Below are 14,135 nucleotides of genomic sequence, written 5' to 3'. Positions count from 1 at the left end.
GGTCTGGTATGGATTTGGGGGGGACCCCCACGCCGATTTTTCGGCATAGGGGGTTCCCCTTACAATCCATGCCAGACCTAAGGGCCTGGTATGCCCCCGAGGGGGGGAACCCACGCCGGTTTTTTCATTTAAAATTTGGCGCGGTGTTCCCGCCTCAGGATTCATACTAGACAGCTGTCAGCGCTGCCTGTCACTCATCGCGGGAGGAAAACAACGTTTTCCTTTCCCGATGAGCGAGCCAGCGCGACATTCACAGTACCCTGTCGCCGAGAACCAGCGCGATGGTATCGCGCTGGAAACACAATCTCGCGGTCAGGTACTGTACCTGCGCCGTGCAATGGAATTGCGCAGAGTGGCCCCAAACCTCCTCTTCTCTGGTCCCCCGACAGCTTTCCTGGCTCCTCCTGTCTGTCCAGTGCCCTCATGGGAAGCCACTTCCCATGGGGGCACTTGTGCATGCTCGTTAACGAGCCCCGCTGCTGTGTGCATTGACACAAACAGCAGGACTCGGCCCCTTTCCTGCTCCCTCACTACTGTCTTTGACAGTGTTGGGAGCCAATGGCTCCCAGTGCCCCTGCAAAGCAAGCAAGACCCGAAATTGAGGGAAGAAAAGAGCTGCAGACATGCACAGCATGAGGGCTCGGGTAAGTAAAAAGTTATGCATTAAGGAGGTAAACATTTAATATGATTTCTTAAAGACAATATCATTTCATTGAAAACTTACAGAGTTGATTTTAAAAAAAATTATTATTTAAAAACAAAAAACAAAAAAAAAACAAATATGTCATACTTACCTCCGCTGTGCAGTTGGTTATGCACAGAGTGGCCCCAATCCACCTCTTCTGGGGGTCCCTCCGCAACGATCTTGGCTCCTCCTCTTCTCAAGTGTCCCAGAGAATCGCTCTCCTACAGCACACCCGTGCGGGCGCGCTCCCGTGTCCTGCTGCTGCGTCATTGGATTTGATTGACAGCAGCGGGAGCCAATGAATGCGCTGCCATCAATCTATCCAATCAGGACATGAGACACTGGCCGGAGTTGGTGTGCTTGTTCCCGTTGCGGCAATTACAGGGCTCAGGTAAGTAAAGAGGGGGCTCGGGAGCGCTGCTGACTGAAAGAAGGTTTTTCACCTTAAAGTGGTTGTAAATCCACTTTTTTTTTTTCAAACACCTGCAAGACAAAGGCATAATGCTCATTATGTAATACTCACCTGAGATCGTAGCCCTCGCTGCGGTGCCTGTACACCGATCCGGCGGCCGACAACACTCCCGGAGATTACTTCCAGGTATCGCGGCTCCAACGCTGTAATTGGCCAGAGCCACAATGTCGTCACTCCCGCGCATGCGCGCGGGAGGTGTAGGTAACGGCGCACTCACTGAAGCAAACGGCATGTACGTGCCATTGCTTCAGTGTGCATGTGCCGATGATGTCGGCACATGCAAATACAGGGGATATCTACTAAACCGTGCAGGTTTAGGAGATATCCTGGGTAGCTACAGGTAAGCCTTATTATAGCAAAAAAGTGGTTTGTAAGGGTTTACAACCATTTGAATGCATTAAGGTGAAAAACGCTGAGGGTTTACAACCCCTTTAACTGGCAGTTTACTGGGCTGGGAAGACAGCTGAATACCTGGCCTTAGATTAAGGACATCCAGGCATATATTGCATAAAAAAACAGCACTTTAACTGCTGCATTAAAAGACAACAGCATACCAGCATTCTCTTTGCAAGGTCTAAAAACAATTTACAGAGAATAGGATAAAAACATTGAAGGAAAGGTCCCCTTGACTAAAGTCACATTATTAATCCCCAGAACTGATGACTAAACAAATGCTAGAAATAAAGTGTACACAATTTAACGAACCCTACACAAATACATAGTAAGGCCCCTTTCACACTGGGGCGGGAGGAGCGTCGGCGGTACAGCGCCGCTGTTTTTAGTTTTTGCAGTGGTATTCGGCCGCTAGCGGGGGAGTTTACCCCCCGCTAGTGGCCGAGAAAGGGTTAAAAACCACCGCAAAGCGCCTCTGCAGAGTATAGCCACGCTGTCCCATTGATTTCAATGGGCAGGAGTGGGGTATACACCGCTCCTTCCCCGCTCCAAAGATGCTGCTAGCAGGACTTTTTTCCCTGTCCTGCCAGCGCACCGCTCCATTGGAGACAAAGCAGTGGCACTTTCAGGTCGGTTTGCAGGCGCTATTTTTAGCGCAATAGCGCCTGCAAACCGCCCCAGTGTGAAATGGGCCTTAAACACAGTTTCCAAAAGACATGTTCACATATAATCAGAAGGACATGGCAACATTTTATAAATGCAGCTATACTGTGGACTGCAAAGGCCCATCCAGAAAGTCACATTGCCCCTACCTCCCAACACACACACATAACAGTTTATACCAAAAGTCCATCATATGAAGTTGAACATTTCATTCAGAACAAGGAAAAAAAATAATATCCAATATCTTACCAGAAAAACCAACGATCCATCCAGGCCCAGCATCTACAGCAATCAAAAACATTTCATTACCAACAAGCTAATAATAATGCTAGGTATTTACCATTTAAGTTCTGAATGCAACTAAAAGAAAATGCTGTGGTTATGCACAAGTACTATATATTATATTTACATTCTAATACAAAACTAATAAACGGTATATAGATCTACCATACAAAAGTGAATATCACATTATAATGCAACATAAAATAAATAGCAGCTTGCAAAAAATACCCCAAATTTTTTACTTTACCCAACACCATCCCAAATCCACTTTAGGCCTAAAAGTATGGATCAAATCCATACCAGCCATCTTCCCCATGGCAGAAAGATTGAAATGTCTCTGCCAATGGGAGACTTATTGGATATACGCTCTGGATGTACTTTCGCCAGGAGGTATTAATGAAGAACTGGAAATTAACACCTTATGCCCTGTACGCACGATAGGATTTTCTGACAACAAAACCGTGGATTTTTCTCCGAAGGATGTTGGCTCAAACTTGTCTTGCATACACATGGTCACACAAATGTCGGAAATTCTGAACGTCAAAAACGCGGTGACGTACAACACGTACGACAAGCCGGGGAAAATTAAGTTCAATAGCCAGTGCGGCTCTTCTGCTTGATTCCAAGCATGTGTGGACTTTTGTGCATCGGAATTGTGTACACACTAATTTGAGAACCTGCTCTCAAACATTTGTTGTCAGAAATTCCGACAGCAAATGTCAGATGTAGCATACACACAGTCGGGCTTTCCGATAACAAGCTCACATCGAACATTTGCTGTCGGAAATTCCGACCGTGTGTACAGGGCATTACTCTAAACTAAACATCACTGCTTTTGAAATACAGACTACTTGACCCACCTCCTGCGATATTAAGGTGTCCATCATTATCCATTATTAGTATAATATCCACCCTTAACCTCTAACCTCATCTTTTACACTACACAAGTCACCAATTCATTGTAGTGTTCATGTGTTACGTGTGTGTGTGTGTGTGTGTGTGTGTGTGTGTGTGTGTCCTTAATTTGCCATCTGTCACAGCCAAGTATTATCCATTATCATTAGATTACTGCTACTGGCATAATCTGTACAATTTGCATAGCATCCACTACATCCTATTACCCAATTCCTGCTTTCTAATGTTAAATTCCTCCATTAAGTATACAAGATTTATGACCTTATTTGCATGTGTATAGACACCCGGCCGCCCCTGTATCACATCTGTATACTTATTTATTGCTAATCAAACCACTGCCATTTATGCCCGGTACCCGTTTCAAATTCCTTCTAGATTTCATTTTATTTAGCGCTAACACGAACGATCGAATTTGCGTGTGTATGGCTGTTTAGCCACCCTCGCAATACACCTGTAAATCCCTTTCTAATTATGTATTCAACATCAGCCCATACTCTTCCCCTTACTCCTCCCCACCACCACTCATCAGTCAGCTTGAGGAGTATACGCGTAGGTCTGACGATGGAGCCGCGCATGCTCTGAAACGCATTACCGCCCACTTCTCTTCACTGACACCATCAGCCTTGTGTGTCCCGCAGTAAACCCAGAACACAGGCTTCCCTGCTGCCTCCTCACTCCCGCACGTATGAGAACATCTCACAGATGCTGGACGGCTCAACACTGCTCTCCACCACCGTGCCAAGAATGGACTTAAACGACAGGTGAGGACTTCTTATTTTACCATGCCTTTAACACTCCACAAACTTGTAAGTGCTTTTAACCCCTTGTGCACTTTATTACATTTTGCATACCACACTTAGAGCCGCCTTTCTTCCTTTTTTTGGTGGTATTTGATCACCTCTGCAGTGTTTATTTTTTGCGCTATAAACAAAAAAAGAGCGACAATTTTGAAAAAACAAAACAAAAAAAAAACAATTTTTTTTAACTTTTGGCTATAAAACCTAGCCAATGCTTTTTTTTAAATCTATTTTTTAGCTACATATTTTTGGTAAAAAAATCCCAATAAGTCTATAATGATTGGTTTGCGCAAAAGTTATAGTGTCTACAAACGATGCAATATTTTTATGGAATTTTTATTTATTTATTTTTACTAGTAATGGCAGCGATCAGCGATTTTTAGCAGGACTGCGACATTGCGGCAGACAAATCGGATATCTGACACTTTTGACACGTTTTGGGGACCAACGACACCAATCCAGTGATCTGTGCTAAAAAAAAAAAAAAATGCACTGTCACTGCACTAATGTCACTGGCAGGGAAGGGGTTAACATCAGGGGCGATCAAAGGGTTAAGTGTGTCCCTAAGGGGTGCTTGCACTGATTGGGGGAAGACAGAGATCTTGGTTCCTGCTTAGTAGGAACACAAGATCTTCATCTTGCCCCCTTGCAGAACGGTGATCTGCCTGGTCTACATAGGCAGATCACCGTTCTGCCTCTCCCGGGGATGATCGCAGGTGGCCGGCGGATATTGGGTCCGCCAGGCCCGTTGATTGACATCCTTGCTAGCCAATCATGGCGCGATTGTGCCTCCGGTGGCTCGATTGTGCCTCCAGTGGCGCGATGACGCCACCTAGTGGCTGTTGAACTAAACAATGTACAGGTATGTTGTTTCGCTCAATAGCGCCACATTGCTGCAGTAAATACATGGCGGCTGGTCGGCAAGTAATTAACCACTTGCCATCCAGCAATGTACCTAAACGTTGCTGTATTGGAAAGGTGATATCTTGGTCATCACTGCAGCTGGAAGCCGCTGGATTCATTTCTCAGGTGGCGGAAGGGGCAGAAGGGGGTCCCACACCTCCCCCTCGTTGCCGCCTTTACCGGGCTCGCCCATGTGATCAGGGAGCACAGTGAGGATGCAACTGGTGGCATCCATTTCCTGGGACACAGTCAGAGGAAATGATGTTGTTTCTCCCATTGTGTGACGTTAGAAATTGGAAACGACAAGCATTTTGTCACTTCCGGTTTCGGTCTCATACTAAAAAGCAGTTGCGGTGCCAGAGCAATAATTCTGGCACCAAACCTCCTGTGTAACCCTACCCTGGTATCCTGTAAAGGGTTATATAGAGTTGCCTATGGAGATTTTTATGTACCATAGCTTGGTACCATTCCACGAGTGTGCGTAATTTTAAATGCAACCTGTTAAAGCATAGTTCCACTCAAAAATGGAACTTCCGCTCTTCCGGTTCCTCCCCCCCCTCCGGTGTCACATTTGGCACCTTTCAGGGGGGAGCAGATACCTGTCTAATAGAGGTATTTTGCTCCCACTTCCGGGCACAGATACCTGAACCACCCGCAGGTATCTACGCCACCCCCCCTGCTGTATTCTGAGAGACACATGGGTCCCAGAATACAGCAGGGACCAGTGGGATAGCGCAGCGTGAGTCGCGCATGCGCAGTAGGGAACCAGGAAGTGAAGCCGCAAAGCTTCATTTCCTGATTCCTTTACCAAGGATGGCGGTGGCAGCACCCGACAGCTGAGGGATAGATCGGCTTCGAGTGCCGACATCGCAGGCGCCCTGGACAGGTAAGTGTCCATATTTTAAAAATCAGCAGCTGCAGTATTTGTAGCTGTTGACTTTAAAAAAGAAAAAAAACGGCGGAACTCCTCTTTAAGTATCTATTTACTCTGCATAACATCTTTCATATTTTACCAATCAGGAATTATACTGTGTTTTTGTGCGTTAAGCATCAATAAAGTGTGCTTTTCCCAAAAACATTGTGTTTGAAAAATCACAACACAAGGGGGCGTGGCCAGTACGCTGCTCTAGATGGCTGCCTAGGCCCCAAGCTCTGGAGTGAATAGGGTGAATACCGATGACTAGGGGACCTTCTCGCATCTGATCCACAGCCAAATCCTGCCTAAAGCACCCATGACTACACCAATCATGTTCTGCAAGCACAAGGAGTGCCAGCCAAGCAAAAGCCTGCATGAAACTGGATGACAGCCTGCAGTAAAGTGAGGTGAGCCACGCTGCTGCAGATTCACTTGCTTGTCTCCCACTCCGCTCATCCATTGCTTCATACCCCACATCAACCAGTAATGGACACCCAGCTTTTGTCATTACAAAGCTCACTACATGCTGATTTTGTTGCTCTTACCAATAGATTATCCTCTGAAATTAACTCCCTGGTTAACAGAGTAAACCACATAGAAAACTCATTGGGGGAGATGACCACTAACGTTAATGACTTAGTGGAAGATCACGATGATAACCTAGAAGAACCGAGATGGCTTTAGGCAAAAATAGACCTTGAGAACCGGTCATGCCGGAACAATTTAAAACTCAGAGGGGTCCCTGAATCAGTTCAGCAAAGCAACCCGCAGCGCTATGCCAAAGAACTGTTTAGTGCCCCTCTCCCAGAGGAAACCACCCATTGATTGCATATGTTGACTTCCCAAGCCTTCCCATCTGCCTGACGGATCCCAACGGATGTTTTCATGTACCTTCATTTTCTCCAAACCAAGGAGCACCTCCTGGCTAAATCCAGATTCCTTAGCCAACTCCCGGCCCCCTACAAAAATCTACAACTATATGAAGAATTGTACAAACATACTCTGCAGCTAAGGCGCCAACTTGCGACGGTGACAAAAACACTCCGCAACCACAATATCCCCTACAAGTGGGGAAACCCCACTAAGCTGAATTTGGAAACAAAAGGAGTAACCAACACCATCGTTTTGGTCGACAAGGGCCTGCTCTGCTTCACATCTGGAGCATCATCCCTGAGCCGCCACGGCCGTCAACTTCGCACAATCCTCCAGGGAAAATATCCCCTTCCTAGCACAAAACCTCACCTAAACCTCAATGCAGGAACAGAATAGCTAATAAAGGGTCCCCTACCCCCCTACTAAAACATATCTAGCCCTTACTCCAGCGGAAGACGTATGTTACCACAGTCTTGGCCATATGGACTTAATCCCCACAGGATATCATTTGTGGCATGCCAACCACACTTGCTGCCGCTGTTACAGTTTTGAGTTACTTGTTCTGCTTCAATTTGCCATCATTTTTTCCTGCACTTTCATGTGTTTTCCGTTTTCAAAGCACCGCCTATCTCCACCTACCATTTACAAAGATGAATCAGCAAACCTGCACCTCCGAATCGCAAGCACCTAACTATCCTGAGGCAATGTTGAACCCACTCAGGTGTCAGTGCTCCTTGAATGTAAGTGATGTACTCTGTTTAGTTAAATTCCTTTAGAGATGGGTCCTAAAATTCTCTCACCTAACACCAAATGCTTCAATCATCCGGCGAAGAGGGCATCTCTCTGGAAAACTGCTATAGCACAAGGCTGCGATATAGTCTGTACCCAGGAGACCCACTTCCAAAATACTGCTGCGCCACGCTGTTTACACAAGGCATTTCCCCACATCTTTACAGCCAATAGACAGAAGAAAAGAGATGTACTCATTGCTATTCAAGATACAGTCAATTTTAAGCTACTGGACAGTATACTAGACTCGAATGGTTGCTACATTATATTGATCTGCACCATTGAAAATATCACTAATACACTAGTCTCCCTTTATGCGCCTAACACCCGTCAACTGCACTTTTTGAAAAAGCTCAAACGTGCCCGCCGTGTCCAGAAGGTCTATATGTTGCTATGTGGAGACTTAAATCTGGCACCAGATTTCCAACTTGATTCCAACACCCTTCGCTCACGACCTCAGTCTCCCATTATTAACTTTCTCCTAACTAATGACCTTTTTAATGTCTGGAGATGTCATCACTCTTCGGAGTGTACTACACGTTTTTTTTTCAGCCATTCACAATTCTTACTCAAGAATAGACTACTTTCTAGTGGACAAATGGCTTAACAGATTTGCAAATCTGATCATGCTCCCATTAATATAAGCATTAATTTGGACACCCATCAAGATATGGAGAGCCAACACATTCATTCTACATTCTTCTTCATATGTGGAGACCCTACACGGAAGACTTCTTCCACCACTTTATGGAATGCACATAAAAGGCGGTGGTCAGGGGGGGGGGGGGGGGGGGGTTGGGGGTACTCATTCAACTGAGCTCCCAAGCTAAGAAGACGACGACTGTCAGCAGCTTAGAGGAACAAAGCAAATCAAAACCCCATCCCACCTATAAAAACCTATTGTTTTCTCCCCGTCGGGAGCTGAGAGCGCTTGTGTTGGAATATTGAGAAGGCATAATGTAAATTACATGCCACTTACTGCAACACTAGAAATAATGCAGGTAAAGCCCTTGTGGCACGCTTATGCGGAGCCAGACAAAGAAAACAAGATCCCCTTCCTCTACCACCCGTTTTCCTGGGACAAGCTTGTAGATCCTCAAGCTATTGCAGACGCTTTCAGTAGCTACAACTCCCTGTATAACATCAAAAAAGACCCTGCCACTGTACAGTCCACTTCAGATGTAAGTTATTAACCCCCTTTCTCCATAAGTTCAAATGACCTACCTTAACTGCAGAACAGCTTTCAAATTTAAACAACCCCTTCTCTCAAGTCGAAATTTGTAAAGCTATTTATTCTCTACCATGCAATAAAGCACCATGTCCTGATGGCACAGGAAGCAGCTGGTCTGCTTCACAGAAAACAGACATATGAGGGTAGGGAGCACCTGAGTGTGGACACCGCAACACGTTATTTTCACGTTTTTATGAAGTCACCATTATACCTTTAATAAGGACTATATACCAATTATGTTGGACAGATCTGTGTTTGATTAGAATGTCACAGTTATATGCACTATAGCACTTTAATGATTCATGTTTGTGGCACCATATATATAACTTTTATAAGTTTGCTTATTATTTTTATTTTGTCTGTGGAATGTGACACTTAACACAGAATTTATCATCGCAGCAATCATAAAACTCTATATACAGTATATACCTGGCTGCGGTACAAGAGACGTTGTCACAGTTTAGCGATATTTTGTATTATAAAGATAATGTTTCCAAGTGTGATATTTTAGACCTGCAAATAGACGGAGTACAACTTAACTAGCTTCAACTCACATACCCCTACGTTTGAGATGATGTAGGTACAAATGCCTGGGAATTACCCTTACTAAGAGAGAAAGTGAAAGGCACATAGCGGAGGAAAGTAAAGAAAAAAAAAAAAATCTTTAAAGTGGTTGGAAAGTCAGAAGGTTAATCTAAATGCATTCCATACATTAAGATAAGAAAACTTCCGTGTTTAGCAGCCCCCCTCAGCCCTCTATTCAGCGATATGCACAAGGCCGTCCAGGACTCTCCCTCCTGATTGGCAGAGACACAGCAGTGGAGCCATTGGCTCCTGCTGCTGTCAAAGAAAGTTAGCCAATCAAGAGAGAAGGGGGTAGGGCCAAACCACGGCTCCATGTCTGAATGGACACACAGAGCTGCGGCTTGGCTCGGGAGCCCCCGTAGCAAGCTGCCTGCTGTGGGGGCACTCGGCAGGGGGCAGGAGCACCAAAGAGGGACCTGAGAAGAGGGGGATCTGGGCTGCTCTGTGCAAAACCATTTCACAGAGCAAGTAAGTATAACTATTTTTAAAGAAAAGACTTTAGTATCACTTTAAGTATATAAATAGTAAGAAAATGAGGCCAGAACATATTGGCCCCATAAAGGATGATGAAGGGAATTTGGGTACAAAAGACAGAAAAGGCAATATATCTTCTCCTCAGAAGGGAATTTGGGTACAAAAGACAGAAAAGGCAATATATCTTCTCCTCAGTCTTTACAAAGAAAACGGGGGGATATAGTAACCAAGACTGCAATAATAACACATAGACTTGAAAAATGTAACATAAATAAGGCACTCTGAACCAGATAGCTTTCACCCGAGGTCCTTAACCACTTCAATACCAGGCACTCTTCCCCCCCCCCCCCCATCCCTCCCCTTCCTGCCCAAGCCAATTTTCAGCTTTTTAAATGACAATTATGCGGGTCATGCTACACTGTACCCAAACTAAATTTTTATTATTTTGTTCCTAGGAATAGAGCTTTCTTTTGGTGGTATTTGAGCACCTCTGCATTTTTTTTTGCTTGCTAAACCAATTTTAAAAAAAGACCAAAAACATAGAAAAATAAAAAGTGTTTCTGTTATAAAATTTTGTAAATAAGTCTTCTCCTTCACTGAGGGGCACTGATGAGGTGGCACTGATAGGCGACACTGATGGGCGACACTGATGGGCACTAAAAGGCTGCACTGATGGGTACTTATTGGTGGCACTGATAGGTGGCACTGATGGCACTGGCAGGCGTTGCTGATGGGCACTGAGTGGCATCTGTATGGGCATTGACCGTCTTCCCTGGTGGTCCAGGGTTGCATACCTGGTGGCCATCCATTGTGGGCATCCCTGGTGGTCCACTGTGGGCACCCGTGGGGAGCTGCACTAATAATCAATCAGTGCAGACCCCCCCCTGTCAGGAGAGCCGCCGATCGGCTCTCCTCTACTTGCATCTGTAAAGCTGCATTTACACTTGAGCATTTTCAGCTCATAAAACCCTCTTAAAACGCCCCAAAAAATGCTTGAAAAAACCCCCAACAAGCAAAATCTCATTAATTTCAATGACACCTGTTCACATCTGAGCGTTTTGTCACCTGAAGCAAAACACCTGAAAAATGCCTTAAGCTCAAAAAAGAACATGAGCTTCTTTGAGGCAGATTACAGGCATTTTTCAGATTTTTACATTGGTGACCTGTACAAAATTGCAGCAAAAAACACAGTAAAAATCGCAGTAAAAATGCGGCATAAATGCACGACTATGAAACGCTGAGGTGTGAATGCAGCCTCAGACGCAAATGAGAAAAAGCCGATAAAAGGCTTTTCCTGAAAAAATATATGTTGATGGACCCTTAGAGGAAGGTCTGGGCAGACACGGAGGGAGGAATACACACCCTATACCGCGAGCACGGAAACATTCAGCTGCCACAACGAAAATAAGACCTCATGATTGCTACACAGTGGCAGATACTTTGAAGGAGAGATACCTCTGCGTGGGGTTAGTGGTTCGGGTGAGTGCAATTCCTATAGGGGATTCATAAGGAGCATAGAGCACAAATTTGAAGAGCACCTGTCACTTTCACTTTTCAATTTTGTTCGCTTTTTCATTTGTTTTGTTGTTTGTTTTATTAATTTTCAAAACTTTCTTTGGAATGACATATGGACTAGTCATGATCACGTTTACATATATATATACTTTTCTGTATGAAATTGATGCATATGAACATCACTGAGGCACGATTTCAAGAGCACTAGTCACTTTAAGTAGAGGTTTTTATGCATTCTCAGCAAATGTATTGTGCATTGTTTTTAAACACACTGCGTATATATATATATATATATATATATATATATATATATATATATATATATATATATATATATATATATATATATATATATATATATATATATATATATATATACATATACACATACACACACACACATATACACACACACAGTGGGGATGGAAAGTATTCAGACACCCTTAAATTTTTCACTCTTTGTTATATTGTAGCCATTTGCTAAAATCATTTAAGTTCATTTTTTTTCCTCATTAATGTACACACAGCACCCCATATTGACAGAAAAACACAGAATTGTTGACATTTTTGCAACTTTATTAAAAAATAAAAACTGAAATATCACATGGTCCTAAGTATTCAGACCCTTTGCTGTGACACTATTATATTTAACTCAGGTGCTGTCCATTTCTTCTGATCATCCTTGAGATGGTTCTACACCTTCATTTGAGTCCAGCTGTGTTTGATTATACTGATTGGACTTGATTAGGAAAGCCACACACCTGTCTATATAAGACCTAACAGTTCACAGTGCATGTCAAAGCAAATGAGAATCATGAGGTCAAAGGAACTGCCTGAAGAGCTCAGAAACAGAATTGTGGCAAGGCACAGATCTGGCCAAGGTTACAAAAAAATTTCTGCTGCACTTAAGGTTCCTAAGAGAGTGGCCTCCATAATCCTTAAATGGAAGACGTTTGGGACAACCAGAACCCTTCCTAGAGCTGGCTGTCCGGCTAAACTGAGCTATCGGGGGGAGAAGAGCCTTGGTGAGAGAGGTAAAGAAAAACCCAAAGATCACTGTGGCTGAGCTCCAGAGATGCAGTCGGGAGATGGGAGAAAGTTGTAGAAAGTCAACCATCACTGACGGAGGCGGTTACCTTGCGGGCACGCTCCTGAGTCCAGCATTCGGCGTCCATAGATGCCAAATGCAGGACTCAGCCCCACCCCCCGGCGCTCACGTCATTGGATTTGATTTACAGCAGCAGGAGCCAATGGTTGCACTGCTATCAATCTATCCAATCAAGAGCCGAGAATCCCGGGCAGAGAGACAGCGCGTCCCTGTGGGTCAAGTTCGAGGGTTCAGGCAAGTAAAACGGGGGGGCTGGGGGGCCAGTCACTGACAGGTGTTTTTCCCCTTAATGCATAGGATGCATTAAGGGGAAAAAACACGAAGGTTTACAACCCCTTTAAGGAACTCAGCCAGGTGATAACCAGACCGCTGTGCCTAATTTTTATGGACAGTTTACTGACTGGGATGGTACCAGCTGAATGGAGAAAGGCCAACGTGGCACCAATATTTAAAAGAGGGCTGGCATCCCTGGGAACTACAGGCCAGTTAGCCTAACATCAATAGTCTGCAAGCTATTGGAGGGGATGATAAGGGACTATATACAAGGTTTTAGTAATGAAAATTGTAACATTAGTAGTAATCAACATGGATTCCTGAAGAATCGTTCTTGCCAGACCAATCTATTAACCTTGAATGAAGACGTCAGCTGCCATCTAAAAAAGGAAGTCCTGTAAATGTGGTGTATCTGGATTTTGCAAGGGCATTTGATAGTTCCCCACAAATGTTTACTGTACAAACTAAGGTATGTAGACATGGACCATAGGGTGAGTACCTGGATTGAAAACTTGCTACAGGGGTGAGTCCAAAGGGCGGTGATAAATGACGAGTACTCTGAATGGTCTGTTGTGGAAAGTGGGGTCCCCAAAGGATCTGTCCTGGGACCAATTCTGTTTAATTTATTTATAAGCGATCTAGAGGATGGGATAAAATGCTCAATCTCAGTATTTGCAAAGTGTCAGCAGATCCAAGCCTTTTGGTCTGGGGTCACTTCTTGTATAATGGACATCCTGGCAGTTCCAGTTCCTATGTCAGAGTATGTCTGTTGGGCCTGGTGGAGGAAGTTGAACTCTACTTAATATCTTACTATTTTATGGGAGGAAGGCTATACTTTTACATTGGAAAAAACCGTGGTGCCCCTTGCTTGAATTTTTGGAAGGGGTTGGTAAACTCTGCGATGCCCTACTACAAGGAGACCTATATATCCAGAGGGTGTGGGAAAAAAATTTGATAAGGTGTGGCAAGCCTAGTACAATTCTACTGATACTGTAGGATGAGATGGCTAGTTGCTCCCCAGTTGTATTAAAGCCTGCTCAGTACACAGGCATTCGTTAGTTTTAAAGAGTATGATGTAGTAGAAGCCAATGTGCCTCCAGTCACCTGGTTTCTATTGTTTACATTTTCTACTGAATAAAATCTCTCCAGCAGGTCGTTGTTGATTTCCATTTTGATGTCTGGTGCATACGCTCTCCTAGTGTGGACAATACACAAGTAATGGACTGAGCTGGTGTCTGGGATTGTTAAGGGGGAGGGGAGA

At 44.3% G+C, this 14,135-nt stretch overlaps 1 protein-coding gene across 4 annotated transcripts in view; it reads right to left on the bottom strand.

The window, feature by feature from the left end:
- Positions 1–14,135, bottom strand: part of MARCHF6 (membrane associated ring-CH-type finger 6) — a 1,314,422-nt gene that overhangs the window by 930,487 nt on the left and 369,800 nt on the right. For all 4 annotated transcript variants that reach the window (XR_012244456.1, XM_073630743.1, XM_073630744.1 and 1 more), the window contains one exon: positions 2,463–2,495. Coding sequence is in view for 3 of the 4 variants with exons in the window: in XM_073630743.1 (XP_073486844.1) it covers positions 2,463–2,495 (33 nt within the window). In the remaining variant the exon portion in view is untranslated. The remainder of the gene's footprint in view (positions 1–2,462; positions 2,496–14,135) is intronic.

The sequence above is a fragment of the Aquarana catesbeiana genome, linkage group LG05 (genome assembly GCF_042186555.1).
Source record: "Aquarana catesbeiana isolate 2022-GZ linkage group LG05, ASM4218655v1, whole genome shotgun sequence".
Lineage (NCBI taxonomy): Eukaryota > Metazoa > Chordata > Amphibia > Anura > Ranidae > Aquarana > Aquarana catesbeiana.
Note: the sequence above shows the minus strand (reverse complement) of the source record. Positions and strands in the feature narration are given on the sequence as shown.